General features: G+C 43.3%; 1 protein-coding gene and 1 long non-coding RNA gene across 2 annotated transcripts; one reads left to right on the forward strand and one right to left on the reverse strand.

Annotated features, from left to right (window-relative positions):
- Positions 1 to 3,031: 3,031 nt before the first annotated feature.
- On the forward strand, positions 3,032 to 25,595 carry MAB21L4 (mab-21 like 4). The gene is made up of 5 exons (XM_053310803.1): positions 3,032 to 3,551; positions 11,548 to 11,767; positions 16,864 to 17,017; positions 21,212 to 21,568; positions 24,647 to 25,595. Exons 1-5 carry the CDS (start codon positions 3,047 to 3,049, stop codon positions 24,737 to 24,739), a joined length of 1,329 nt encoding a protein of 442 aa, XP_053166778.1. The 5' UTR covers positions 3,032 to 3,046; the 3' UTR covers positions 24,740 to 25,595.
- LOC128351332 (uncharacterized) lies at positions 12,350 to 17,846 on the reverse strand. The gene is made up of 3 exons (XR_008319714.1): positions 17,724 to 17,846; positions 14,019 to 14,136; positions 12,350 to 13,226 (listed from the first exon to the last, which is right to left on the reverse strand). It is a non-coding gene; the product is annotated as an uncharacterized LOC128351332 (long non-coding RNA).
- Positions 25,596 to 26,160: the final 565 nt, after the last annotated feature.

The raw sequence follows: 26,160 nt of genomic DNA on the forward strand, positions 1-26,160 counted from the left end.
TCTGTGGTCTGCGGCTGGCTGCAAGGTGTGATACAGATGAGCGAAGTCAGGAGCAAGCCGAATAGGGCCCAGGGCGCAGAAGCGTCAAGGCTGATATCAGAGGCCAGCATCCTTGGGCAGTTGCCAAAGGCGGAGGGCCCTCAGAGGCACCTCTGCTGATGCCTGAAGTACCTGACCCACCCAGTGGCCCCTTTGATGCAGTCCCTCTTCTTGACAGAGTTATTCCATCCCTGCCTCCTCCAGGCTCCTCTATCCACAAATGGCAGCACAGACACCCCTACGTTCTCCTGTGTCATCATGGAGACCTCTGGGGAACACTTCCATTTGTGTATGCGGCAGTCAGAAAAAGGAAGTGATGGTGTTCCATGGCTGCCTTCTCTATGCTTCCCTGTCATCACAGCAGCCGTGGGAAATGCATCCTAGGATGCCAGGAGGAGATACTGATGAGGAGACATTGATTCTCTCAGCTGACTCACTCACCCCATTGCTGCCTCCTCCCTCCCACCTCTTCTTGCAGAGGCCCCTCCAATGATGGGCCCATTTGTGGATGGGATGAGAGGAGAAAAGGTGCCTTTCTCCCCATCAGCTCCAGGCGTAGGGGAAAGGGGGTGGCATGGCATGGGAAAGGAACATTGCTTCTACTGTTGCCATCAGCAAGACAAACACATCACTCCTACCCTCCTGATGCCAAGGTAAGCTCCAGACCCACGAATACCGGAGGGATGCCCATATAGGAGGGAGTCCCCAGAGGGTATTTTGCTGACGACCCCGTCACAGCTGGAGCCAGCTGTCAATTGTCAAGGGCCAATTTCCAAAGAAGCCGGTGAGGAAGAGAGAAGAGTCTGTGGCGGCTACTCCTAGCAACCACAGGTGCTCAAATGGAGGCACTAGCTCAGAACTCGGGGCTTTATAGGGCGTGGTGGGTCTGGATTAGCCCATGGGGTTGGCTGACAGTATTCAAGCTAGTCTCACAGTGTAAAGGGTGTCATTTATCCACGTCGCTCAGTTTTCCAGGCTTGCTGAGAAACCAGAGCACTGGTAGTACAAAAGGTAAGGTGCCACTGTGCCAGAGCCTAGTTGCTGGAGGCCCCGGTTAAAGGCTTCCTCTTGGAATGTTACACTATAAGGTTGTTCCATGACCACAAAGAGGTGGACTGGGGAGAAGGCAGGAGTCAACCTGTCTTCACCCAGACAACCAGAGCCCAAATAGGGCTCTGCTGCCTGCAGCTTCACAAGAGCCAGCGTAGTGTAGTGGTTAGAGTGCTGGACTAGGACCGGGAAGACCCGAGTTCAAATCCCCATTCAGCCATGAAGCTAGCTGGGTGACTCTGGGCCAGTCACTTCTCTCTCAGCCTAACCTACTTCACAGGGTTGTTGTGAAAGAGAAACGCAAGTATGTAATACACCGCTCTGGGCTCCTTGGAGGAAGAGAGGGATATAAAATGTTAATAATAATAATAATAATAAGGCAATCGGGAGAGAGGATAATAATAATAATAAAGAGGCAATCGGGAGAGAGGGGAAAGAAGCCAGGCCACCAGATATCCCACAATGCACCGTGCAAGCAGTATGGTGCATTGGGAAGGCTCCTTGATGCCTGGCCTATCCTTTCTCACCACCTCTGTGATCAAGATGGCTGCCAGTGGGGTTGCCATATTCTGGCTTTGCAAATCCAGGTGCCTAATTTGCATATTATGTAAATTGGCCTGAAAATAATTTTTGAGCAGAATTGTGACTGCACATTTTGCTCCATAACTCCACATAACTCTACAAGGGCTAGAGCTCAGCTTTTTCTTTTCTTCTTTTAATGAAAGCTGAAATCCAGACGAATCTGGATGGGCTAAGCAATTTGGGTAAGATGCTTAAAATCCAGGTGAAATCCGAAATTCAGGGGGCATGGCAATTTGAGCTGCCGGCAGCATGAGCATCCACACGGATGGGATGTAAAGTGAAGTAGGAGGCACATGCTTGCCCTCCTTCTTCACTTTAAGCTTGGATTCCAAACCAGGGGTGAAGTATTGGGACTGGGAGTGATCCCGTTGCTTCACACGACCTGCCCTAACTGGGGTAGCCCTGTCCTCCTACCCCTGTAGGGCTGGTCATGTGAACGACCTTTATGTCTTTGTGTCCACATGATAATGTTCATTCAGGTTTGAAAGCAGAAAAGAACCACTTTAAAAATGAATGTACAGTATACTCTGGCGAATGTATGTTTCACTTTACAGACACAGAAAGCAACTCACTTTTAGGATCATATGTGAAAACACTCTGGACTCCGAAAAAAAAAGACTGACATCAACTATAATAACTGATTGCAATCTTTGCAATATAGAATGGCAGGTGGATATGTCTAATCCATACTAGTAAGTGTGGCATTCTGCATAATTCCTGCACAACGCTGGGAATGTACTTACATTTGCTGCTAGTGACATTAACTATTCGATTCTTACTTGTATAGATCATTCTTTTCCCATTGGACTCAATAGGCATGGATTAACAGATATGAATTCCATTTCACTGCATTGGTTTTGAATAAGACCATGTACCCATGTATGTTATCTGGTCTTTATCAGATCTGGCAAGCTGTAAATCTTAGCACGTTTCAATCATATGCAGCCATAGAGCAATTTCTTCAGCTGGTGTGAGTTAACCCTACTTTAATATTGATGAACCAGGTGGACTTTGACTAGTTAGCCCTGTTTTTCCAGTTTGCTGGGTGGGATGATTTTGTGGTATCAGAACAGGTAGCCAGACAAATGGATGTTAGTTGATTCACCTGAACTTACCAGTTTGACAATGAATGTTTTAAAAGAACTTGGCACTCTATCAACAATGTTACAGGGAAATACTGGGTTTATTAATGCTTCAGTGGAATTTCACTCTACATGCTGCTCCTCCCTGTTCCAGCCCTCTGCCTTGCCTTTCCACTCCTACCTGCATGCCTATGTGTGTGTATACATCTGCATCAATATTTTGTCTGCTCCACAAACAGCCTGCATAGCAAAGGAACTTCCAGGAGCGATTTCTTCTAGGCTACATTTCCGACATGGCTGCAAAGATTCCTCACTGGCATAGCTATCTTCAGGTGATTCTGTCCCGTGAGGCTGTGAGAGTGGAACATTTCCAGAAAGCAGAGAACATTTTGCTCATTGTGCTGGAAAGAGTCAATGCCATGGACCCTAGGTTTATAGTGGATTATTCAAGGAATCTGGAAACCTTGGAATTTGCCCTCTCTGCTGCAGAGGATGAAGTAGTTATGGAAGTACCCTTGTGTATTGATGCTGACGCTCTCTTGGTACAAGAGTGCTCGGGTGAACAGAGCGACTCTGAGAAGGTTACGCATGGGAACTACCAGATGCCAGGCTCTTGTTATTTAGGGGTACCTAAGGAGGGGACTCATTTAGAAAACTGGACCAAAGAAGATGTTTTCAGTATGGTGAGCAGTTCTGAATCCAATGGGCACATAGTGCCAGGCAAAGTCCTTAATCTCCTGAAAGAACTGATTGTTGCTGCCATTGTTCATTGTAAACGTCAGTCCCTCATCAAGCCAGGTATTGTCTGAGAGGGGAAAAGAGAAGGGGTGTGTGTGTGTGTGTGTGTGTGTGTGTGAGAGAGAGAGAGAGAGAGAGAGAGAAGAGTGTGGTACACACATATCTAGACAAACTATTGTGTTGTGGTGGTGGTAGTGGTGATGGTGATTACTCAAATGAATAACAGTATAGCAGCTTCCCTCATTGATTATACCTGAATGTGACCATAAATACACTTTCTTAAAGGGGGCTTCCAAGTATATGTGTTTAGGACTGAGATTCCAGTATGTGTTTGTGTATGGAGGGTGTTCTTTACACATAGAACTATTTTGTATTGTATAAGATAAAGTGGGGCATGCAATTTTAAATAAATCAACTATGCACACACATATACATTGGTGGCACTGGAAAAGGGGGCAACTGCAGGATTGGAGAACAGATCCTTTCTGAACAAAGTGTCCACTGAACTTTTAAACTTTTGTCCAATACTACCACAAACAGGGGCCACTCTAGGAAGAGCATCTACATGCTTGCATGCAGGAAGTTCAAGTTCCTCTGGCACCTCCAAGAAAGGGCTGAGAGAGACTCCTGCCTGCAATCTTGGAGAAGCCACTGCCAGTCTGTGTAGACAATACTGAGCTAGATGGACCAACGGTCTGACTCGGTATATGGCAGCTTCTTATGTTCCTAGATTGTTTCTATGTTCCTAGATTGCCAGGTGGGATGAGAGGGATCAGCATGATGAGGGGAATATACCATACACATTCATTCAAGTAAGCATGATTAAAACTTCAACTGGGTGGGAAAAGAGAGGCAGGTCAAGCACACTCATCAAATAAGTCATTTGGATAGTATTGTTTAAATCAGCCCAGTATAAATGAAGGGCCAATGTGGATGAAGCTTTGCATTTTTAATATTTTTTGCAATTGTGAAAATACAGTATATATTTGTTTTTTCACAATACTAGTTGTACATCGCCTAAAAGCCTCTGGATGGGGCAGTTTATAAATGTAATAAATAAAACAAAACAAAACAAAGCAACAACAACACAGTCTGAGTGTTCAACACATATACTATTTCTCCACAAGAGAGGCACAACCTTGAGAGAAGATTTGAGGACTGTGTGCAACCAATGAGAAACAAATGCTGATTACAGAACAATAATAAATTCATTATTTGCAAACAAACACCAATAAATGACTGCCAGGGCAATAATCTGGCTCATTTAACACCAGAGGAAACATGAAATGTATGTGATTAATAGCAGATGAGAGATCTGACAGGCATATTTGGACCATTGAACTGTACCTCCAAAAACTATATTATTATTATTATTTGTTTACACAGTCAGACAGCTGTTATTGACTGGTTTGTTTTATCCAGACATTGAGTCCTTCCCAAGGACCTGGGATGATGATGATGATGATGATGATGATGATGATGATGAAGAATTTGATTTCTATACCGCCCTTCCAAAAATGGCTCAGGGCGGTTTACACAGAGAAATAATAAATAAATAAGATGGCTCCCTGTCCCCAAAGGGCTCACATTCTAAAAACAAAAAACAAGATAGACACCAGCAACAGTCATTGGAGGTACTGTGCTGGGGGTGGAAAGGGCCAGTTACTCTCCCCCTGCTAAATAAAGATAATCACCACGGTAAAAGGTGCCTCTTTGCCCAGTTAGCAGGGGGAATAGTCTTGGAACTCACTTGCTCTCTCTCTGGATGGTTGGCTGCAGGAAATGCACCTGTATATGCCTCTGATCTTCTGAGCTGGAGAAATTAAAAAAACTGTCTGTTGTGGTCTTGGCCACAGCACTTCTTTGTATATCATAAACCAGAGTTCTTCACTGTAAGGCTCAGGAGCCAGAGGTGGCTCTCATCAACCCTAACTCAAATAGTAGAATCATTTCTTCAAGGTATTCCAGAAAATATGACACCTTTATTTTGGAACTTAATACTTTGGTTAGTGATGCTGTTCATGTTTTTTTTTTTTTTTAATCTTCCTGGTTTAGTTCCAACATATTGTTAGTATTCTTTTACGGTTGCCTTTGGCAATTCCTCTTTCTTTCTACTACATGGAAAAGCAGATTCCCCCTAGTTGAAAGTTAACTATAAATGTCTGCTGTGAATCAAGTTAGTTATAATGTCTGGACGTCAATACATTGAGTAGTTTAGACTGCAAGCAAAGTGCCTTCCATGTTCCATTTGCAATGTCCAGAATTTTCCATTTTGAGATGCTGTTTTGATCTGGCAATGGTTCAAAGCACATATTTAATAAATTCTTGTAATATATTCACATAAAAGGAGTGTATTAAACCACAGTGCTAACTTGCGCAACAGGTCCATCTCAATGGGTGTGACACATGCTTTGGTAGGTGGGAGCTGAGGCCCGAGAAGCACCAGTCAGTCCTGATAGTACGTATTTTGGCAGCGTGTCGACAAACCATACTCTTTGAAGAATGCAAACATAGAACAGAGATGGAGGGAGAGGCAATCCTGTGCAGAATTTACATGAAGAGGGTTGTTATGGTGCCAAGATGCTGCTCAAAGTGCTTGAGACTAAGGAAAGGCCCTTACTAGCTGAGTGCTCTGAATTTGTGTGTGTGTGGTAAATCACTTGGATTGGATGGGTTCAGGGGGAAATTAGGAGTTAACTGGGTGTGGCTGAATCAGTGTCAAGTGAACTTTGTCCCACAGAAGAGAAGTTGAAAATAAAAGCAGGAAAAGAGACACTGAATGCAGATGCAACTTAGCTGAGTAATGTGGGAAGGTATAGGCAACAAACCTTATGTTATCTTATACAGGGAAAGATGCCCCAATAAGGAAATTAAAGCCCAGTGTTCTGGTGGGAAGAAATAAACACAGGTTTAATTAACCACAGAGGATTGACTGCATCCTTGAAACAAGAAATGATTGCTTATTTACTGCAAACAATTTAGAGATTTAGAAAAGTGATTTTAAAAGTGCATGCTTGAAAAGACAGAGAAAAGGGCAATTCCCCTGCCACCCATAAAAACCCCAAGGGACTGGAACACCTTCTCTATAAGGAAACATTAAAGTGTCTAGGGGCCTGTATGTTTAGAAAAAATATGACTAGGGGAAGATAGATGACAGAGAGGAGATATGATAGAGATGTATAATATTATGACTGGAGTAAAGAAAATGGATAGGGGGAAGCTCTCATAACATTAGAACTCAGGGTATGCAATGGAAATGAATGGCAGAAGATTCAAGACAAGCAACAACAATTACTTCTTCATACAATGCACAATTAACCTGATGGAAGTTGCTGTCAGAAGGTGTGGTGATGACCACAAGGTTAGGTTGTTTTAAAAGAGCGCAGAACACATTTGTGAAGGGTAGATCTATCAACAACTGTTGGTCATGGCTATACAGAGGAGCCCTTCTCACGATCGGTGAGCAGAACTCCAGGGCAGTCTGTGGGAAAGGTGGGTTTAGCATGCCTTCCCCCTAGGTGATTCCTGGTCCTTCCCTGGGTGGGTGGGTGGGTGGGTGGACCGCCCACCCAGACGAGTGGCGGCTTCCTCTGCAGCTCCGGGGGTTGGGGTGCCAGGACGTGAGTGAGTGCAAGGTGCATGATGGGGATCCCCCGCCACAAGTGTGCCAGCTACAGCTGCAAGCAGCTGCAGCTGACACACAATAGAAAAAATGAGGCCAAGGGAGCACTCACTCCCTTAACTTAATTTAAGAGGGAGGCTTCACAGGGTTTTTGCCGCTGTGTAGCCACCGGGATCGGGCCCAATCCCGGCAATTCACTGGAGTGTGCAAAACCAGGCTGGGCTCTCTTCGCATTTTGCAAGCTTGTGTGAGTAGCCTTGGAGTCTGTATTCAGAGGCAGTATACCACTGAATGCCATTCATTCATTCATTCATTCATTCATTCATTCATTCATTCAATTTATATTCCGCCCTTCCTAAAATGGGTCAGGGTGGTTTACATTTTAAAAAACACACATAATAAAACAGTTTTTTTAAAAAAAAACCCACTTAAATCTGATTAAAACTCATTAAAATTTAAACTAGATATCATTAAAAGCCTGGCTAAAAAGATGGGTCTTTAAGGCTCTCCTGGAAGCTTCCAAGGAAGATAAGCCTCTTCCTTTTAATGTGGTAATTCTCTTTATTTAGCAGGGGGGGGGGAGTAGCTGGCCCTATCCATCCCCAGCACAGTACCTCCATTGACTGTTGCTGGTGTCTATCTTAGGTTTCTTTTGGATTGTGAGCCCTTTGGGGACAGGGAGCCATCTTATTTATTTATTATTTCTCTGTGTAAACTGCCCTGAGCCATATTTGGAAGGGCGGTATAGAAATTGAATGAATGAATGAATGAATAAATAAATAAATAAATAAATAAATAAATCCACGGGGAGTGCACCCCACAACTTAGGGGCAACAACTGAGAAGGCCCGATCCCAGGTCGCCACCAGATAACCTGGTGGCACTCGAAGACAGACCCCTCCTGATGATCTTAATGAGCAGTGGGGATTTTGTAGCCATTCAGGGCTTTAAAGGTAACAACCAGCAGTTTGTACTTTGCCTGGAAACATATCGGTAGCCAGTGCAACTGTTTAAGAACAGGCATAATGCTGTATCTCCGGGATACCCCAGAGACCAATCTGTCTGCCGAATTTTGCAGTGGCAGTGTGGAACAACCATTGCCTCCATGTTCTTCTTGTGGTTTTCTTGAAAGCATGTGGTTGGCCACATACAGTGATGCTCTTACCATGTTAGAACAGTTACACTACTGTGGTAGCATGGAGGAGAGGGACGACAAGGGGACAGGCTGTGCTCTGGCTTCTTTGTGTGGAAACTGGCTCCAGTGTATACTAGCTGTATAGAATGGAGTAGATTTTCCTGGGAAGAAAGGCAGAGCTTTTATTAGGCAAAGGGTAGCACCTATATTCTCCACTTGGAAATAAACACCAAGTTGCTGATAATGCAAGCCTTAGCCTGTTAGCAGTCCTCCTTTCTTGTTAAAGGAAGCTTGGTTTCTACTTGCTTGTAGCCATGCGTTCTTTTGTCTTGATCTGTCTGTTGTTTTTCAACCTGTTCTTTGCTGCCGCTACACCCCATGGCAATGTTGTCTCATTACATCAGCCCAGGTGTGTATGTCAAACTGGGAAGGAATTCAAAGAGATAATTCCAACAAAATGAATCAGGGCTCCACGGAATTGCCAGGTCTTGGGGCCCAGCCCAGAATCTCAAGATTCAGAGCTCCATCATTTTCATGATCCCTTGAGTAAGATTGGGCTATGTGTGTAGGGGAGACTGGCATATTGTGCAGCATTATTGCAGGATCCTGGGATAGTATTTCTGAACTTAATACTTTTGACTAATGTATGGCTTTTGTTATTTACTGGAAAGGAGCCCAGAAGAACTAACTATCCAATCTGGATGAGCAGATTCAGTTCACATCTGTTATCTCTACTATACAGCAGAGATTACACACTTAGGCAGAATGTATAATTTCATAACTAATATCCTTTGGGGCAATGAAACAAACAAAAATGGCAGAGCTTGTCATCAGAAGCTGATCGGGATTTTTTTTTTTTTAAAAAGAAAACAATGGGAAAGGCAGCAAAACCAGGACTGGCGCCGGAGGTCCAGTGGTTGTGAAACCATCTTTCCATTCCCATAATTCCTACTGGCAGGGGCTTTCCCAGCAGTTTAGATAGTGCTTAGAGTGCTGGACTAGGACCAGGGAGACCCGGGTTCAAATCACCCATGAGACTTGCTGGGTGACTCCGGGCCAGTCACTTCTCTCTCAGCCTAACCTACTTCACAGGGTTGTTTTGAGGAGAAATTTAAGTATGTAGTTCACCGCTCTGGGCTTCTTGGAGGAAGAACAGGATATAAAATGTAAAACAAACAAACAGACAAATAAATGTTGTTCCAGGCTAATTCTGGAATCTGGTATGGTGCATTGTTGGCTGGAATTACTGGCATCCTATTTGTTATGCTTAAATATCTGGAAATTCTGGCTCTAAGGGATGTTGTATGTCATATGTGTGCAATCTAGGCCTAAATGTTGTTCTACAGATAGGTTTCGGGAACAGGGACTAAGTAACTTTGTAGTTGACACAAAAATGCTAAATGAATAGGCTGGTGGAAAATTTCCTAGCAACCTATCAGTTAAACAGAGTCACCAATACTGAGATACAAGTGGTAACAAGAACCATTGTTGAGCTCTTAATCTTATGCCATACAAGGTTCTTTTTTTCCTTCCAGTTCTGTTTGTTGGGTTATGAGGAATACTTTGAAGTGTAGTTTTCAGAAACAAGAAAGAACCTCTGAAGGGGACCGGCTATAATACAGAGGTTATAAGCGTGGCGGGTGGTGAGACTCCACTTAGAAGTGTATACGTAAGTAGTTATTTGGAACACAGATAGTTGGGAAGATGCAGAGAATATGATGAAAAGTCTGGAAAAACATTCTTAAGGGGAAATAATTTGGTTCAGGCCAGTACCAGTGGTGGCATCACTGGGCAGCTGAGAAGTGCCCCGGTTTCTCAGAAGGGATTATCTGAGACCACTTCTGTGTTGTGGATGGCAGAGCAACTTCCTCTGGGCCCACCCTGGTAGGACTGGGTGTACAGAGGGCACTTTGCTGAGGGCTTTCTGGAACCTGTAGCTGGCTCTAATCTTTTGTGTTAGGAATTGGCTGTGATGAGTTCAGTGATGAAGTATAAGCCCAGTGATGAAGCGTAGCCACTATTGGGCGACCGGGTTCAAAGAACCCAGGCTTCTGCCCCTCAGAGGCTGTGCCTTGCGGCCCCAACACACACCCTGTGTCTGACGTCAGATGCGGGGGGTGCTGGTTCAGCTCCTGATTGGGGCCGTGGCTCTTCCTTAAAGTCAAGGAGAGCCGCTTCTGGCCGCGCTGCAAACGCAGTGCTGGCCCCGATCTAGCTCCTGAATGGGGCTGCGCAGCCCCGTTCGGGAGTTGGATTGGGGCCAGCACTGCATTTGCAGTGCGGCCAGAAGCGGCTCCCCTGTCTTTAAGGCAGGGAAGAGCCACTCCTGGCTGCGCTGCGAACCCAGCACTGGCCTGGATCTAGCACCCAAATGGGCCATGTGGCCCCATTCAGGAGCCACACCACACACCTCAGTCTGATGTCAGATGCGTTGGGTGTGGCTAACCCCTTGTCTGACGTAGGGGGCGGGGTGAGTGGGGCCGCCACTGTGGCCAGATATGAGCTGCCCCTGGTCTGGCTCCACTAGTGTGTAAGCCCTGACTTATTCAATCAGGGAGAATTTTACTGAGGAGAGGGCAAGTATTTTGTGACCAGCATTGTGCAAGAATTATACAAAAGCATCCCTTAGATTGGCGGTGCAGTCCAACACGAGCTAGTTGCAATTAAGTCCCATTGAAAGCAATGAAAAGAAACATGGAGGTCATTCAAACAATCAAAACCTATGTTCTACCCGGGTTTGGGAGCTGTGTGTACTCCCAGTTCTGGTTGTGTGGAAGCAAGGTAAGAGGAAAACCTGGGCAGAACTGACTGTGTGGAAGCAAGGTAGGAGGAAAAGCTACTCCTACCTTGCTTCCACACAACTGAAAATTGAGAGCACACATAGCTCCCCAGCCTGGACTGAACACAGTTTTTGATTGTGTGTATGACCTCCTGAGCTGCAGCAACTTGCCTTATTGCTTTCAAAGGGAGTTAACTGAAATTTCCTTTTGCTGGACAGTGTTCAGGACAGAATGTGATTGGCATCTGTGGATAATACACTGTTCCTTTTCACGTGTAATTTGCAAATCATGTTATTTCTCACTTATACTAGAATGTTGGTGTATGTTTTGGTTTGTTCCTCTCCCCCGCACCCACCCCAAATTGGTTGTTTCCTATCATTGCTGACATCACTGATGATTCCCAAAGGACGTAAGGCTCTCAAGAGGGTTAAGGCTGTTGCAGGAGACTGAAGATGAGAGATAGTGTGCAAATCTGCAGTCCTGTCATTCTAATTGCATCCATTCCATTGCCCTTTTCCAGGTGAGCTCAGTGCGGAGAGGCTAAAGGAAGATGACATGCACCTACCTTTGTTGGTGTCCAGTGGCTGGAAAATGATCTGCTTCAACATTGTCCCTGTCATGAGAAGAAGGCAGGGTGCTCTGAAACTCAACAACTGGCAAGAAATAGGTTTTCCACAAAGCAGAATGGGGAAAGTCACTCAGGAGACTGACTATATCCCTGCCAGTTACTATCACTGGAGGTATGATGCTGTGCTGTTCTCAAAAAGTGCTATTTTAGAGCCTCTCCGTTTGAATGTCTCTTCTAGTGTGGTGCAACAAGAAATTTCTTGAGATGTGTGGACAGGGTGCAAACTTCCAGAAACCCTATGCACTGGCCACTGGAAGTTGTATACAATGGAGCACAGACTGTTCTTGTGTGTCTGCACTCATTAGGGTTGCAGGTACATTTCTGTTCAAAGGAAAGCCAGACCTTTGTGGATCCCACAAATCTTCTTTGTGATGTGACTCTGAAGAGATTTAGGGTTTTCTAAGATAAATACCTCTGAAGGGCTATGAAAACAAACCATGGTGCCACATAAAAATATGTTGAACATTTCACGGTTTGCCAAGGGTTTCCCATTTTAATCAGTTTTAATCAGACTGAAACCTGTTTCTAGTCCAGGCTCCAGCTTAGCTTAGCAAAATGTTCAGACTTATTTACAGAAATGCTAAAATGTAGATTTTACATCATAACTGACAGTCATACTGTCCTTCATTTTCTCTGTACCACACCATAATTTGCACAACTGATGTGCTACAGAAGAAAAGGCATACTTGCCAACTTGTATGCTTTTAATAGGGCAGCAGGGCCCCTGCTGCAGTGAAATGCACAATTTGTCTATCTCTAGGTAAATGCTTATTTCTTCTGGATCCACATTATCATAGAATATAGGCCATACCCTGTATTATTATGAGATACAAAGAAGTTAGGGATGTGTCTAGCAGGAGTGCTTTAGGAATATGTTACTTTTATTTTTTTAGAACAAGGAGAGACTAGCTAATTTAATGTGTCTATAATTCTATGATAATATTTTGTGATGTATGATGAGGGTTTAAGGAATGTTGGGTCAATTAACCCTAAACCATACAATATTAGAGTCACTAGATAATTCTAAACCATGCTTGATAATCTTTGTTTTAAAACAGAGAAGATGGCTTTACAGCTTTCCTAGGCAACTTGTTCAAACATGTGATTCACCAGCATTATCTGCAAATAACATTTCTGACGGATGAGAATCAAGGAAGAGGCCAGTCTTTCTAGATTATGTGCATTTTAAAGAAAGAAGCAGATGCTATTTTAAATCTTAATTACTATGCTTTTTACATAAGAATGTACAGGATGTAACCATTTCTGTGTGGAAGGTGTGGAATTGCAAACTAGGTGCTAGTGATTTTACGGAGAGAATGGCACTCCTTCTTAGTTCATTTTAGATAAAAATACAGCCCTAAATTTGGTTCTTCATTCTTGAAATGGGACCCCATTTTTCCATAGAGCCTAAAAATATATGCCACTCTGAGAGCAGAAGGTAAATTGAAGAAGGAAATAGACGATCTTCTGAATTTGCTCACCCAACTTCTTGGTTTTCTTTATCTTTCCATTCTGTAGAGGATTTGAGTAACCTGATGCATCTGGAGAATGTTTGACTCCTGCACAGATGTCTGCAGACAGATGGAAAATTTGCATGTTTCAGTATAAATAGATCATTTAGTGATCAACATCTGCCTATCTATTTGCCTTCACCTCTGTTACAGGGAGCGAGCATTTGAGAAATGGTCCTGGGGACATCCATGTAGCTAAAATGAAGCACATACAAGCTGCAATATGAGCTAGTGGATGGTATCTGGGTGCATAGCTGATCCCAGCTGTTTGGATAGCCGGCACTTCACTGATTCCTCTGCATGATCCATTTAGCTATGGGTTACTGTGGGTTGAGCCTTCCTTAAGTGGTGCAGTGGGGAAATGCTTGACTAACAAGCAGAAGGTTGCTGGTTCAAATCCCCTATATCGGTACTATATCGGGCAGCAGCAATATAGGAAGATGCTGAAAGGCATCATCTCAGACTACACGGGAGGAGGCAATGGTAAACCGTTCCTGTATTCTACCAAAAAACCCCACATTGCTCTATGGGCACCAGGAGTCGAAATCAACTTGGTGGCACACTTTACCTTTACTGTGGGTTACTGTGCAATTGCCTAGATCGTGCAGTTCAGTTACTATCTTGACACATATACGCAGTCCTATCATGCAGTTGCCATTCTGACACACACGGGCTAAACATGACAACAATAAAATCATCAGCTAGCTATTTCCATATTGAGATGATCCGTGACCAATTTCGGCCATGAGAAATGACACAAAGTTGGTTCAGCTAAGATCACCAACATGTCTTCACCTGGATCATTCTCTCTCCCCAGCTTTTTAAAAAATAATAATAATAAAGTCCACTCACTGTCAGCTTCTCAGAATCCAGGACATCCAGTCCTGAATGATCAGCTTCCATAATGATCAATATGTCATATTGGAAGGAGCAGATGGAGGAGGAGGAGATGCACGTTTAGCACAGTTAACTACAAATAAATTGCCAGAAGTTATGTCATGGGGAGGTTACAGCACAAGGTCACAATCTGAACAGTCACAGGCCTGTAGCCAGCCTAAAACTTTGGGGAAGGTTGCCAACGAAAGTAGAGGAGCAAGCTAATGTGACTCTCAGCAGTCCTAAGTGCAAGCAAACAAATAATTTTAAAATTATTTGTTTGCAAACACATTAGAGGGGAGGGCAGAGAAAAATTTGGGTGGCAGGCCTGCCCTAGTCACCCCCCCGCTATGTCTCTTTTTAGGAAGCAGCTTTTCCTACATATTGTTAAGAGCCAGTGTGGTGTAGTGGTTAGAGTGCTGGACAGGGGCGTAGCTAGGGGGGAGGGGGCCCGTGTTCATCCCTCTCTCAGGTGGTCCCCAAGAGTGAGGGAGACAATGAAGATAATAGGGAGGGATGGAGCTGGAGGGCCCTCAGCAGCTGGGGGCCCGTGTTCTTTGAACCCTTTCACTCAATTATAGCTACGCCCCTGGTGCTGGACTAGGACCGGGGAGACCCGAGTTCAAATCCCCATTCAGCCATGATACTAGCTGGGTGACTCTGGGCCAGTCACTTCTCTCTCAGCCTAACCTACTTCACAGGGTTGTTGTGAGGAGTGACTCTGGGCTCTTTGGAGGAAGAGTGGGATATAAATGTAAATAAATAAATAAATAAATAAATAAATAAATAAATAATAATAATAATCTTCAGCAGTAAACAAAAGCCAAATGTAACTACATTTAAATGATGCATTTCTCCCCTAATAGTGATTGTTCATAGCTTTGAACAGCTAGTTCTGAAGCTTTTCTTGCTATTGCAGTTGAATTTCAGATGAATCACACTGCCAGGCACCTTCAGGCTTTTTCTCACAAATTAGGCATCTCTCCCCAATGCATGAATGAGATATATCTCCAGAAAGGCTGGCTCCAAGGAGAGGCAAAACAGAAGAGCTGCTAGGTTTTTTGTTTTTTGAGCAATGGGTGGGATAGCCTCACCCACAATCTAGACCACGCACCTGTCAAGAAGAGGAATGAAGAACAAGGGAGGGAATGGGATTGAACATCATGTATACAGCTGATTTATGTGTTATATCTTTGAAGGTATTTGCACATATGCGACCAATTTGAACATCTGCATACTAACTACAAACACCACAGAGTTATATTTTGTATAACTTTATACAAAACACACACTACTAGAACAAGTATGCACAGTTTCACAAACTAGATAAAGTCAGTGTGTGTTGGGACAACATTATTCAGCTACCCTGTCTAATCCCCAGTGGCCACACCTTTCTCATAATGCAGTGTGTGTTGTTATATGTGTTTCTCTAAGCTATTGGAAATTCCAGGGGTGCAGTGCTGCTGAGATTCTGGCTTCTTCTGAGAAGTGATCACTGGAAGGTTACAGCGTCTTTGTAATATTTGGTCTATTTACAAATATACAAGTTGAGCATTAGGTGGAATTAAAACAGCAGAGCACAACTCCCAGTCAGCAACAAATGACATCAGATCCCCAGAGAGAAAACACTGTGCCATAAGGTGCTTCAGTGATTTCTGTAGTTTCTCCATTCCAATCTCTCCAGAATCCAGTCTCTTTCTTTCTGGGAACAACTTCCTGTCTGTTTTCCAAACTGTTGTTTGTTCTTTTTTCACTCATACATGGGGCAGAGGTGGGGTGGGAGGAAGAAGAGTCACCTTTCACATCAACCCTCCATCAGGTGATGTGGCATGTGGGTACATGCTATTTTACCAGGCATTGTGGATTCAGGCTATTTCAGAGCCATTAACACCTAATTCAGAAACATCTCTCTGGCCTTGTAGACTAGCCAACATTCTGTCAAACCAAGAGATGGCCAAGTAGCATTTTAATTTTTTTTTAACAATTTATATCCCGCTCTTCCTTCAAGGAGCCCAGAGCGGTGTACTACATACTTAAGTTTCTCCTTACAACAACTCTGTGAAGTTGGCTGAGAGAGAAGTGACTGGCCCAGAGACACCCAGCAAGTATCATGGCTGAATAGGGATTTGAACTCGGGTCTCCCCGGTCCTAGACCAGCACTCTAACCACTAGACTATGCTGGCTCCACATGACCATGAACCACCCCCATACCTCATATGGAATCCTATAAGTATTTACCCCCTTAATATATAACCTTCACTGCTTCAAACTGATGAAAGTAAAATTTAGGCATAATTGGGCATAAGTGTGCTGGACCCAGAGTGCCGGGGGATACTACAGCAATTGTATGATAGCCTGCCCTATTGTGTATTGATTTTATCCAGGTTGCTGAATGTGTGTATAATCCTACTGGGACTGGCCTTTCTTATAGACCAATCAGTGTGCTCAGGAACTCATCTGGGAATTTTGGAAATCCTGAATCTGTCTCTGGCTGAGATCTCTGTGATAACTGCATGATATATTTCATGATAAGTTCTGAAAAAATGAGCTTTCTCTTAACGGAAGGGAAAGCTGGCAGTGGCCACCATCTTCACAGTCCCTATAACTCCATGTAGCCCTCTCTTCAGAGGAACACCATGTTAGGGTATTCATTTGGTGGGATTATTGTTGTGTCAACAGCCCACTTAGGTATGCCAGTGAGAGCACTGATACTGTATTCCATAGATGCAGAATTAGACTTGTACTAGAGCACAGCCAGGTCTGAAAAGAGACATCTGAAAAGAGAAGATTTCAACTTCTAGCTGCATATTTCTCTTATTAGGTACTCCACCAATCGCTCTATTTTGAAGCTTGTCCAAATTGTGAGCACCCTAAAGGGTTATCGTTTGGACAGTCTCCGCCTCCTTGACCAAGTCAACCATGAGAACTGGAGAGAAGGCGGCAAGAAAAAAGGACTTCCATTTCACCACTTGAAGGTTAGGTTTTCTGATATGCTGACCTTTGGATTCTTGATCCTCTTAAAGATCTTTATTTGCTTAAAAGCAAGCAGTAATTGGTACCACAGTAGCTAATAGAGTGTCCTATACTTGGCATCCATGCCTCATTTGCTATTTTTAAAAACTCTGGACCTACTACTAAGAAACATTGGGACAGCTTTCTACTGCTGTTTCCTATACTTGAATGTTTAAATATTATTGTAATTTATTAATTTCTAGACCACCCCATCCAACGTCTATCAGATGATGCATAAAGATCCTTGTCCCCACTCTGCCCCGATCTGTTGCCTGCAGAACTAGAAGATGTACTTATTCAATGTATTTATACACTGCCTTTAAAAATATAGTGGCTGACATTCAGACTAACCCTGTGCTAATGGACCAGGATTTTTGCAATATGCAGGGGTCACCTCCAGTTATTTCCTTCCCTCTGCAAGGGATACTCCCTGGGTATCCTGCAACCAGCCGTCAGGAAGGTATAGGTTGTTGCAGAGGAAAGGGAGGATTGCCGAAAATCACCTCCCCCACCCTTTGTGTGACAGAAAACCCTATTGCATTGGGGATTAGTCTGGATGTTGCTCAGTTTTCCCAAGACAGTTTACAAAATCAAAATACAATAGAATACAATAATAAAACAACAAATGTAACTGGCAACATTATTTTTTTAAACATAATTAAAACATACCAGGATGAAATCTAAATTAATGTAAGGAGTCAGCACTCGACAAAGTTCCTTCAGCAGCACAGCTGTGTCATGAAAGGATGGGAGGATGGGGAAGCATTGATAAGAGGCAGTGTAGGATAATTGGTTCTGGCTTCACATTATTATTCATACCTTTAATCTGGCTGTTCTCCCTGCACATATGAATGGGATGTAGTGAATTGGATAAATATCTTGTTAACTTTATACCTAATGCAGGGGTGGGTAACCTTGGGTCTCCAGCAGTTGTTGAACTCCCATCATCCTAGGGATGATGGGAGTTGTAGTTCAACAACCATCATCCTAGAGTTCAACAACAACTGGAGAGTCAAGGTTGCCTACCCCTGCTCTAATGTATTCAAATATTATTGCTTTTGGCATTAGGCAAGTGACTAACCCCCTCAGCCCAGTTCTCTATTTGCAAAATAGAAACAATGGGTGGACTAATGTGGAGGTCTCAGGGCATGATCTGAGGACAGCCACTTTGCTGAAGCCAAGCAGGCCTAGTCCTGATCAGTATCTGTATGCATGTCCACCTGGGGATGCCATGTATACCGCCTTGAGCTTCGGGTGGGAAGAAAGATGGGATATAAATGTAATCCAAATGGTAACTGGAGAGCCAGCATAGTATAGTGGTTAGAGTGCTGGACTAGGACCAGGGAGACCCGAGTTCAAATCCCCACTCAGCCATGAGACTTGCTGGGTGACTCTGGGCCAGTCACTTCTCTCTCAGCCTAACCTACTTCACAGGGTTGTTGTGAGGAGAAACTTAAGTATGTAGTACACTGCTCTGGGCTCCTTGGAGGAGGAGCAGGATATTAAATAAATAAATAAAAATGTAAAAGACTTTCTATTTTTAAAAGAAGTTATAGAGGTTGTTCTCATGACTGGGAGGACATGGTGGTGGGTGGGCATTTTATTTATGTTATTGTTAAATTTATATACCGCCTTTCACTAAAAATAGTCCCAAGGTGGTTTTCAAAAGTTAAAAAACATACAATAAAAATGATAAGAAAAATATTAAGCTAAAAATATGAAACAAATCTAATTTAAAATCTATAAAATACAAACATAAAAACTATACATGGCATCAGGGAAGGCTGCAGAAACCCACCTTCCCTGCAGATGATCTCCAAGGACTATCTTGTTGCATGCCTCCCGGTTGTTCTTACAGGCAGTCAAGCCTGGGCTTGGCTTTCTTAGCCCGGTCATGGCTGCTTGTGAGAACAGCCTCATAATCGTATAAGTGGTAGCAGAAGCAGTTCTCATGTTCACTCAGTGTTTCAGTTTGAGCCACTCCTTAGTATAACAAAAACAGAAAACGGTGACTGGTGGCACTCTATTTTGCCTTTGAACTAAGCAGATCAAAAAGAAAGAGAATGTGGGAAACCAGTATGCTATAAAGATCCCAAGGCATGGAATGCTGGGAAGGAAAAATGTCTGGGGGGAAAAGGGGCAGACATCCACTGGGCACTATCAATAACCACAAGGTGGCCGTACACTGTCATCTATGTTCTGACTGGTTGATAGATGGGTGATGATTTGATGGGCAGATTGCCATATTGTTTGTTCTACTAGTAGCTACTTTTTAGAGAAGTTGGCTTCACACAGTAAAAAACAGGTTTATTGTGCTTCACACAGAAAACACTAATGCATTTCTCCATGAGCTGTCTATTCATAGGCTGTGCTGTACCTTTCTTGTATGTTGTAACTTCACATGTGCTCTTTCATCATAGTTTCAGCACACTAGTAGCAGGCGCTTCTATTTTGGTGGATGGTTTGTGTTTCACTTTTTGGACATGCTCCATCTCTTACCACTCCAGGGTAAAGAACATGGAGCAGAAGAGCATGTTTTACAAAAGTTGGGTGTGCGCCATGTACCTTAGAGGCCTTTTACCTTAGAAGTTGTTGCACCTTTTAATTCTAGTTATCTGTTATATCAGTCTAGGAAGGTAGCCAGCTTCAAAACAAACAGATTTTAGACTGATGTCTTTTTGTTTTGGTCTGCTTTGTTTGCAAGTTCTGTTTTTAATTGGCCTGTAGTTTACTAAGCTTAATTTATTTGCTTTATGTCATGAGATGTTTTGGTTTCATATAAACTCGTGTCTTGCAGTGTTTGTATCTTGCTGCACTTAATTGCCAATAGAAGTGCTGATGAATAAACTTCAAAACCAAGAAGGACAAAGCCATGAAGTAGGCTGAAGGTGTAACTCCCACTTCAGTCAAACAACTAATTTAGGGATGGCAAATTTGGGATACTCTTGTCAACATATGCGACCCCTGGGCCCTAACCTCACCAGCCTTTCATGTTCTAATAATTTTGCAGACGATGTTCATAGTGCAGTGATTTGAAACTATGGTTTGTATATCCCCCAGGAGTATTTGAGGACTTCTCTGAAGTTACCTTGTAATGCCTGTAGTGCCAGCCTCTCTTGCTTCCATGTAAAATAACAACAAAATATGTATTTCACTAATACTCCCCCCTCCCCACCTTTAACTGGGGATACTCACAATTGTCTGAGGTCTTGGAAGGGGTAAGCTACCCATCAAAGTTCGGCGTGCAGTATCATAATGCTTTCCTCATGGTAGTTCTTGCCATAGCATGGGATTGTTCAAAGAATAGAATACTAGGGTTGGAAGGAACTTGGAGTTAATGTTAAGTCCAACCCTGAACAGGGAAGTAGATTATACATAATAGACAATGACGTCATTCACACAATCAAAAACTATGTTCTCCCTGGGTTTGGGAGCTGTGTGTGTTCCCAGTTTTCAGTTGTGTGGAAGCAAGATAGGAGGAAAACCTGGATAGAAGTGATTGTGTGGAAGCAAGATAGGAGGAAAACCTGGGTAGACGTGCTTGTGTGGAAGCAAGATAGGAAGAAAACCTGGGCAGCTTTTCCTCCTACTTTGCTTATCCACACAGTCACTTCTACCCAGGTTTTCCTTTTACCTTGCTTCCACACAACCGAAAATTGGGAGCACACACAGTTCCCAAACCTGGGTAGAACACAATTTTTGATTGTGCGAATGACCTCAATGGCTGGATGGCCATCTTTCAGGGATGCTGTAGCAGTTACCTGCACTGAGCAGGGAGCTGGACTTAACATTAACTCCAAGTTCCTAGAATTCTATGATTTGGACAATCTTCTGCCTGAGAGGTAGATTTGGCAGGCCTTAAATATAGTAAACTCAGCTCAAAGAGATTGTTCAGTCCTTTATACTAAGTACCACTTCAGTGGTGCATAGGAGTCACGAATCCCAAGGGAGTATCAATGCTGCTCCTGGTGTCAGATTACACAGTTGAACCAGCCTCTCCTACCTTTCTTATGTGCATCTTTCATGCACCAACACTTAGACCCAACCCTTTAATGGGGAATCACAGGCCTGGCCACCTTTTCTAGTTAAATGTTCCATCAGCAGAGTTGTAACTCCTTTCTGCATTACCTTTAACATCTTTTCATGTTTTCTCCTAGATGGTGTTGCTCTGGGCAACTCACTTTTTCCCTTCCCCTGAAGACTGGATGAATCTGGAAGGATCAGTGTATCGTCTTCTGGTGATCCTGCTTTGCTGCTTGGTGACCAAAAATCTTCCCCACTTCTTATATCCAGAGCAAAATTTGTTCCAGGGAGATGGTCTGGACTTGAGTTCTTTGTACCCTAAAGTGGAGAACTTTGCTAGCAGCCCTGAGCATTTCCTGAAGTTCAATTTTGCTACAAAAGAAAACAACATACACCAGCAGATGGACAATGGTCTCAAAGACTTACTTCATCTCCCTGCTGAAGATAAAGCCTACTGGGACACTGCCTTCTTTGACATGCTTCTGAGTAAGGTAATCCAGACAGAAACAAAGGTTTTGAAATGTACATGCAGAGATTCAGCTTCTGACATGAGTAAGATCATGAGACTTGTCTGCACCCTTAGACTTCTCAGGTGCAACCATGAAGGGTTCATCCAAATGTTTTTCATAACCCAACAATGTGACTATACCATCAAGTGATGTGAAATCAACACATGAGTTGGGTGATTCCACTTTAGTCTCCACTATTATCTGAGGTTTCATTATACTGGGCAAGTGAGTCAGCAGATATTCACTTAAATGTTTACAATCTAAGTTTCATGTTTTTTGTGGGAGTAACACTAAAGACAGCAGTTTAAAAATCCAGTTATTTTTAAATAGCTGTTCTGAAAAGGGCATTTTGGAATCTAGCTATTCACAGTTCCCTGATGAAGCTAAGCTTTGTGACCTGGTCTATGAAAACACTGAATTGGCTTAATGAACTTGTCTTTGCTTCATTCTAAGACATGTAATTCAAGCTGTCCCTTAGGCTACTGGGAAGAGTAAACAGTGTGTCTAACTGAAAGATGAGAATGAAGAAAGAACATACATACACATGTAGAAGTCAATTTCATGAGACTTTTCATGCCTCAGCTTGCAGTCTTTTGCTGAGGTTAAACACACTGGCTGTTGCTTCAGTTTCAAGAAGCAGAAAAAACTTATTTTTCTTTGGTGTCTGAGATGCATCATCATACATGTTGCATGTCTCTACTTCGTTTGAATTCTGACATTTGGGTCCAGGAGGGCAAACTACATGTTATACTGCACTTTGCTTATGTACATAAGCAAAATGAACTGTGTGCATGTATAGTTATTCGCATGTTAAGTTCAACATATATATAGTAATACACTTCCTATCTGTACCCTCCATTGGAGAGGGCCTGTACCCAGGTTCTATTTTAAAAGGAATGCATGTACAGTCATGTACAACATAATGTCTGAATAGGGCCGCTGATGTAATGAAGCCCTAACCATGTATTCTAGCTACACCTTTGCCTGACAGCCTCTCTTCCCTTGCAACATGATCTCCAACTGGCTATCGACAGAGAGAGTGTGATTCTGCTGATCCTTTTGGATCTCTCTGCAGCTTTCAGTACCAACAACCATGGTATCCTGGACCACCTGAGGGAGGTGGGATTGGGTGGCACTGTTTTACAGTGGTTCTGTTCCTATCTCTCTGGTAGATTCCAGATGGTGTCGTTTGGAGACTGTTGTTCTGCTAAGTGAGAACTAAAGTGTGGAGTTCCATAAGACTCCATACTGTCACCAATGCTCTTTAACATCTACATGAAACTGCTGGGAGAGATCATCAGGAGGTTTTGTGCAGGGTGATATGCAATATGCTGATGACACCCAGACCTGCTTCTCCATGTTGACCTCATCAGGAAATGGCACATCTTCCCTAAATGCCTGCCTGGAGGCAGTAATGGGCTGAATGAGGGATAACAAACTGAAGTTGAATCCAAATAAGGTGGAGCACCAGGGAAATTACTTGATTAGCAAGCCAGAGGTTGCCCCCGCTGCTATGTTTCACAGACTATGGGAAACAGCTATATCGGGCAGTAGCGATATAGGAAGATGCTGAAAGGCATCATCTCATACAGCACAGGAGATGGCAATGGTAAACCCCTTCTGTATTCTACCAAGACAACCACAGGGCTCTGTGATCACCAGGAGTCAACATCAACTGAACGGCACACTTTACTTTCTGACTGTGGGGGGCTGGGAACTGAAAGATTGTTTAGATCTGCCTGTTCTGGATGGGGTTATACTCCCTCCGAAAGATCAGGTATGTAGCTTGGGAGTGCTCATGCACCCAAAGCTCTCCCTAGTTTTTCAGGTTGAGGCAGTGGCCAGGAGCGCTTTTTATCAGCTTTGGCTAATACGTCAGCTATGTCCATTTGTAGAGGTGAATAACCTTAAAACAGTGGTACTTATGCTGGTAACCTCCAGGCCTGACTACTGTAATGCACTCTACGTGGGGCTGCCTTTGCACATAGTCCAGAAACTACAATTGGTACAGAATGTGGCAGCCAGATTGGTCTCTGGGACAACACTAAGGGACCACATAACACTGGTTTTTAAAGCTGCGTCCTCTGGGATCTCACAATGCACTATGCTCCTTGATCCATTGGGGGATTCCCCACTGCTGAGCCACTCCTTCCACCTGGCTCTTTGGAAGCTTGGGCAGTCTGAGCTTTCACAGGACCGGGCAGTGAGGTAGGAGAGTTCATGTGCTCCCTTCTACCTCACTTTTAGCCTAGGTACAGAACCCGGGCTATAGAGTGGAGGAGTGCCCCAGGCTACTTGAGCTAGCGCTGCCCTATGACCTCTGTGTGTATTATGTGCACATGTGTGTGTGAGGGAGAAAGAGAGTGGAAGCAGCTTAATCAGGGCTTAGCAAACCACAGGACAGATGAGGAAGTGCTGTGAGGTCCATGAGATCAAGGATGTGCTTCGCAGGGAAGAGAATGGGCAACTTGTTAATATCTCGTCCATTGTGTGCACATATTTAAAATCAGCCATCTTGGGGAGTACCCAGTGACACAATAAGAATTCTTTCTTCTGATGGATATTGGCCATCAATAATCAGAAATAAGTACTAGACATGCAAGGATGCATGCACACAAAGTTACCCATCACAGTTCAAGAGCTACTAGCAATTAGGAACACAGGAAGCGGCCATATACTGAGTCAGACCACAGGTCCATCTAGCTCCGTATTGTCTACACAGACTGGTAGCGGCTTCTCCAAGGTTGCAGGCAGGAATCTCTCTCAGCCCTATCTTGGAGATGCCAGGGAGGGAACTTGGAGCCTTCTGCTCTTCCCAGAGTGGCTCCATCATTACCTAAGAGGAATATCTTACAGTGCTCACACATCAAGTCTCCCATTGATATGCAACAAGGGCGGACCCTGCTTAGCTAAGGGGACAAGTCACGCTTGCTACCACAAGACCAGCTCTTCTCTCAGTTATCCCTACATGCACCTGTTTAGAACAATTAGTCTTTTGGGAAGTTTGCAGATGGAGATATTAGGAACGTTGTTCCACTTATAACCTACATTTTTGTTCAGTTTCAGATGTACAAAATTAAGGACACTCAGAGGATTTCTGCCATGTCAAGCATCCTGTCAAAAACCAAGACAATGGTGAATAATCAGCGTTGAAAACATCAGTATTGATCCATAGACATCTTTGCCTGGATGGACTTCCAGTTTGGCTTATTTTCCAAGATACGAATCTTTATCATCTAGTAACTGCTGACTTCAGTTCTTGGCTCATCATAATTGCTTTATAAGAAAAAGGGCACACAGCAAAAGACAACTTGTGATTGTCACTAGGTGGTAAGGGCCATTAAGGAACATGGTCCAATTTTTTATGTATTGTCTTTTTAGAGCGAGTCAATCCACAAGTAGTGGTTTCTGTGTTTGTGCACATGTGATGTGTGTGTGGGTGCACAGTGTACTGCAGTGCATTATTACAAGGTGAAAGTATAAAATAATCTGTGTCTGACCAAGAAAACCTGACCTGCAGAAATGAAATTAGCAGAGGCAGAAACCAGGTACCTTTAAAACCAGTGGAGTGGCTTTATTTTAACTTATCCCACTTTTGCAAGGAGTAGGACTCATAAGATCACAGACAGCAGATCTATTTACTGGTATTCCTGCCGAATTCCTCTGGGCCTTCTCCTCTGAAGCTTCAAGATAGGAGAGAAGAGCACAGCAGCTTGAGTTTCTGCAGCCTGAGGACTTTGCAGGGATCTACTGCTCCAGAAAGAAGTTGTGTAGCTGGTCATCTGCTTCTGTTCCCTTGAAGTTCAGAGCCTAACCTGCAGGTGTCATGTACTTTAAGCACAGATTTGGAGTGCTGAGAGGCTTAATTGCAGTAGCCCGTCTGAGATTATGAAATTGCCAATTACTTTTGTAAATTATGGTGCTTTGTTGCAAGCAGAGTCTTATGAAAGTTCTGCTGGGCCATATAATTTTTGTCATTGCAGGAGAATATATGGCGTATCTTTCTGTATATGAAGAATTCATCAACTCACATGTTTGTAGTGTCTTTTTGCATACTTGTACCAAGAGATATATGTGCTCAGAGTGCTTCTACTACCATATAATCCTAACTATTTTGAATCTCTATTTAATGCATGCTAATTTTTATTTATGGGAAGGCATATAGTGCTAATAGTTCTGCATGAAACATGAGACCTGGTAATTGAATTAATCTCTTCTTCCCAGTCTCTGGCTCCAAGTTATATTCTTGACACTTACTATTACTGATGCTGGCAAGATAAATTCACTCAATGTCATAACTTGTAATATTTTGTCTGCTATTTATAATGGGAATTTTAGAAACCTAGCATCTGGGGCCTAGTTCTCATGGAGGTGATATCCAGCTCTAGATGCCATGTCAGGATTTGGCCTGTTTTGCTGCATAGTGAGGCTACCAGCATAGGATGAATCCCTAGTATATCTGCAAATATTTGCCAGAGGTCGAAGTGTACTTAGTACCATTGAGGCATTGCTTTGCTTATCCTTTTAATTTCCTGCATTTCAGCCACTTTTTAAAAATTCAGAGATTTTCCTTT

Source organism: Hemicordylus capensis, chromosome 3 (assembly GCF_027244095.1).
Source record: "Hemicordylus capensis ecotype Gifberg chromosome 3, rHemCap1.1.pri, whole genome shotgun sequence".
Classification (NCBI taxonomy): domain Eukaryota; kingdom Metazoa; phylum Chordata; class Lepidosauria; order Squamata; family Cordylidae; genus Hemicordylus; species Hemicordylus capensis.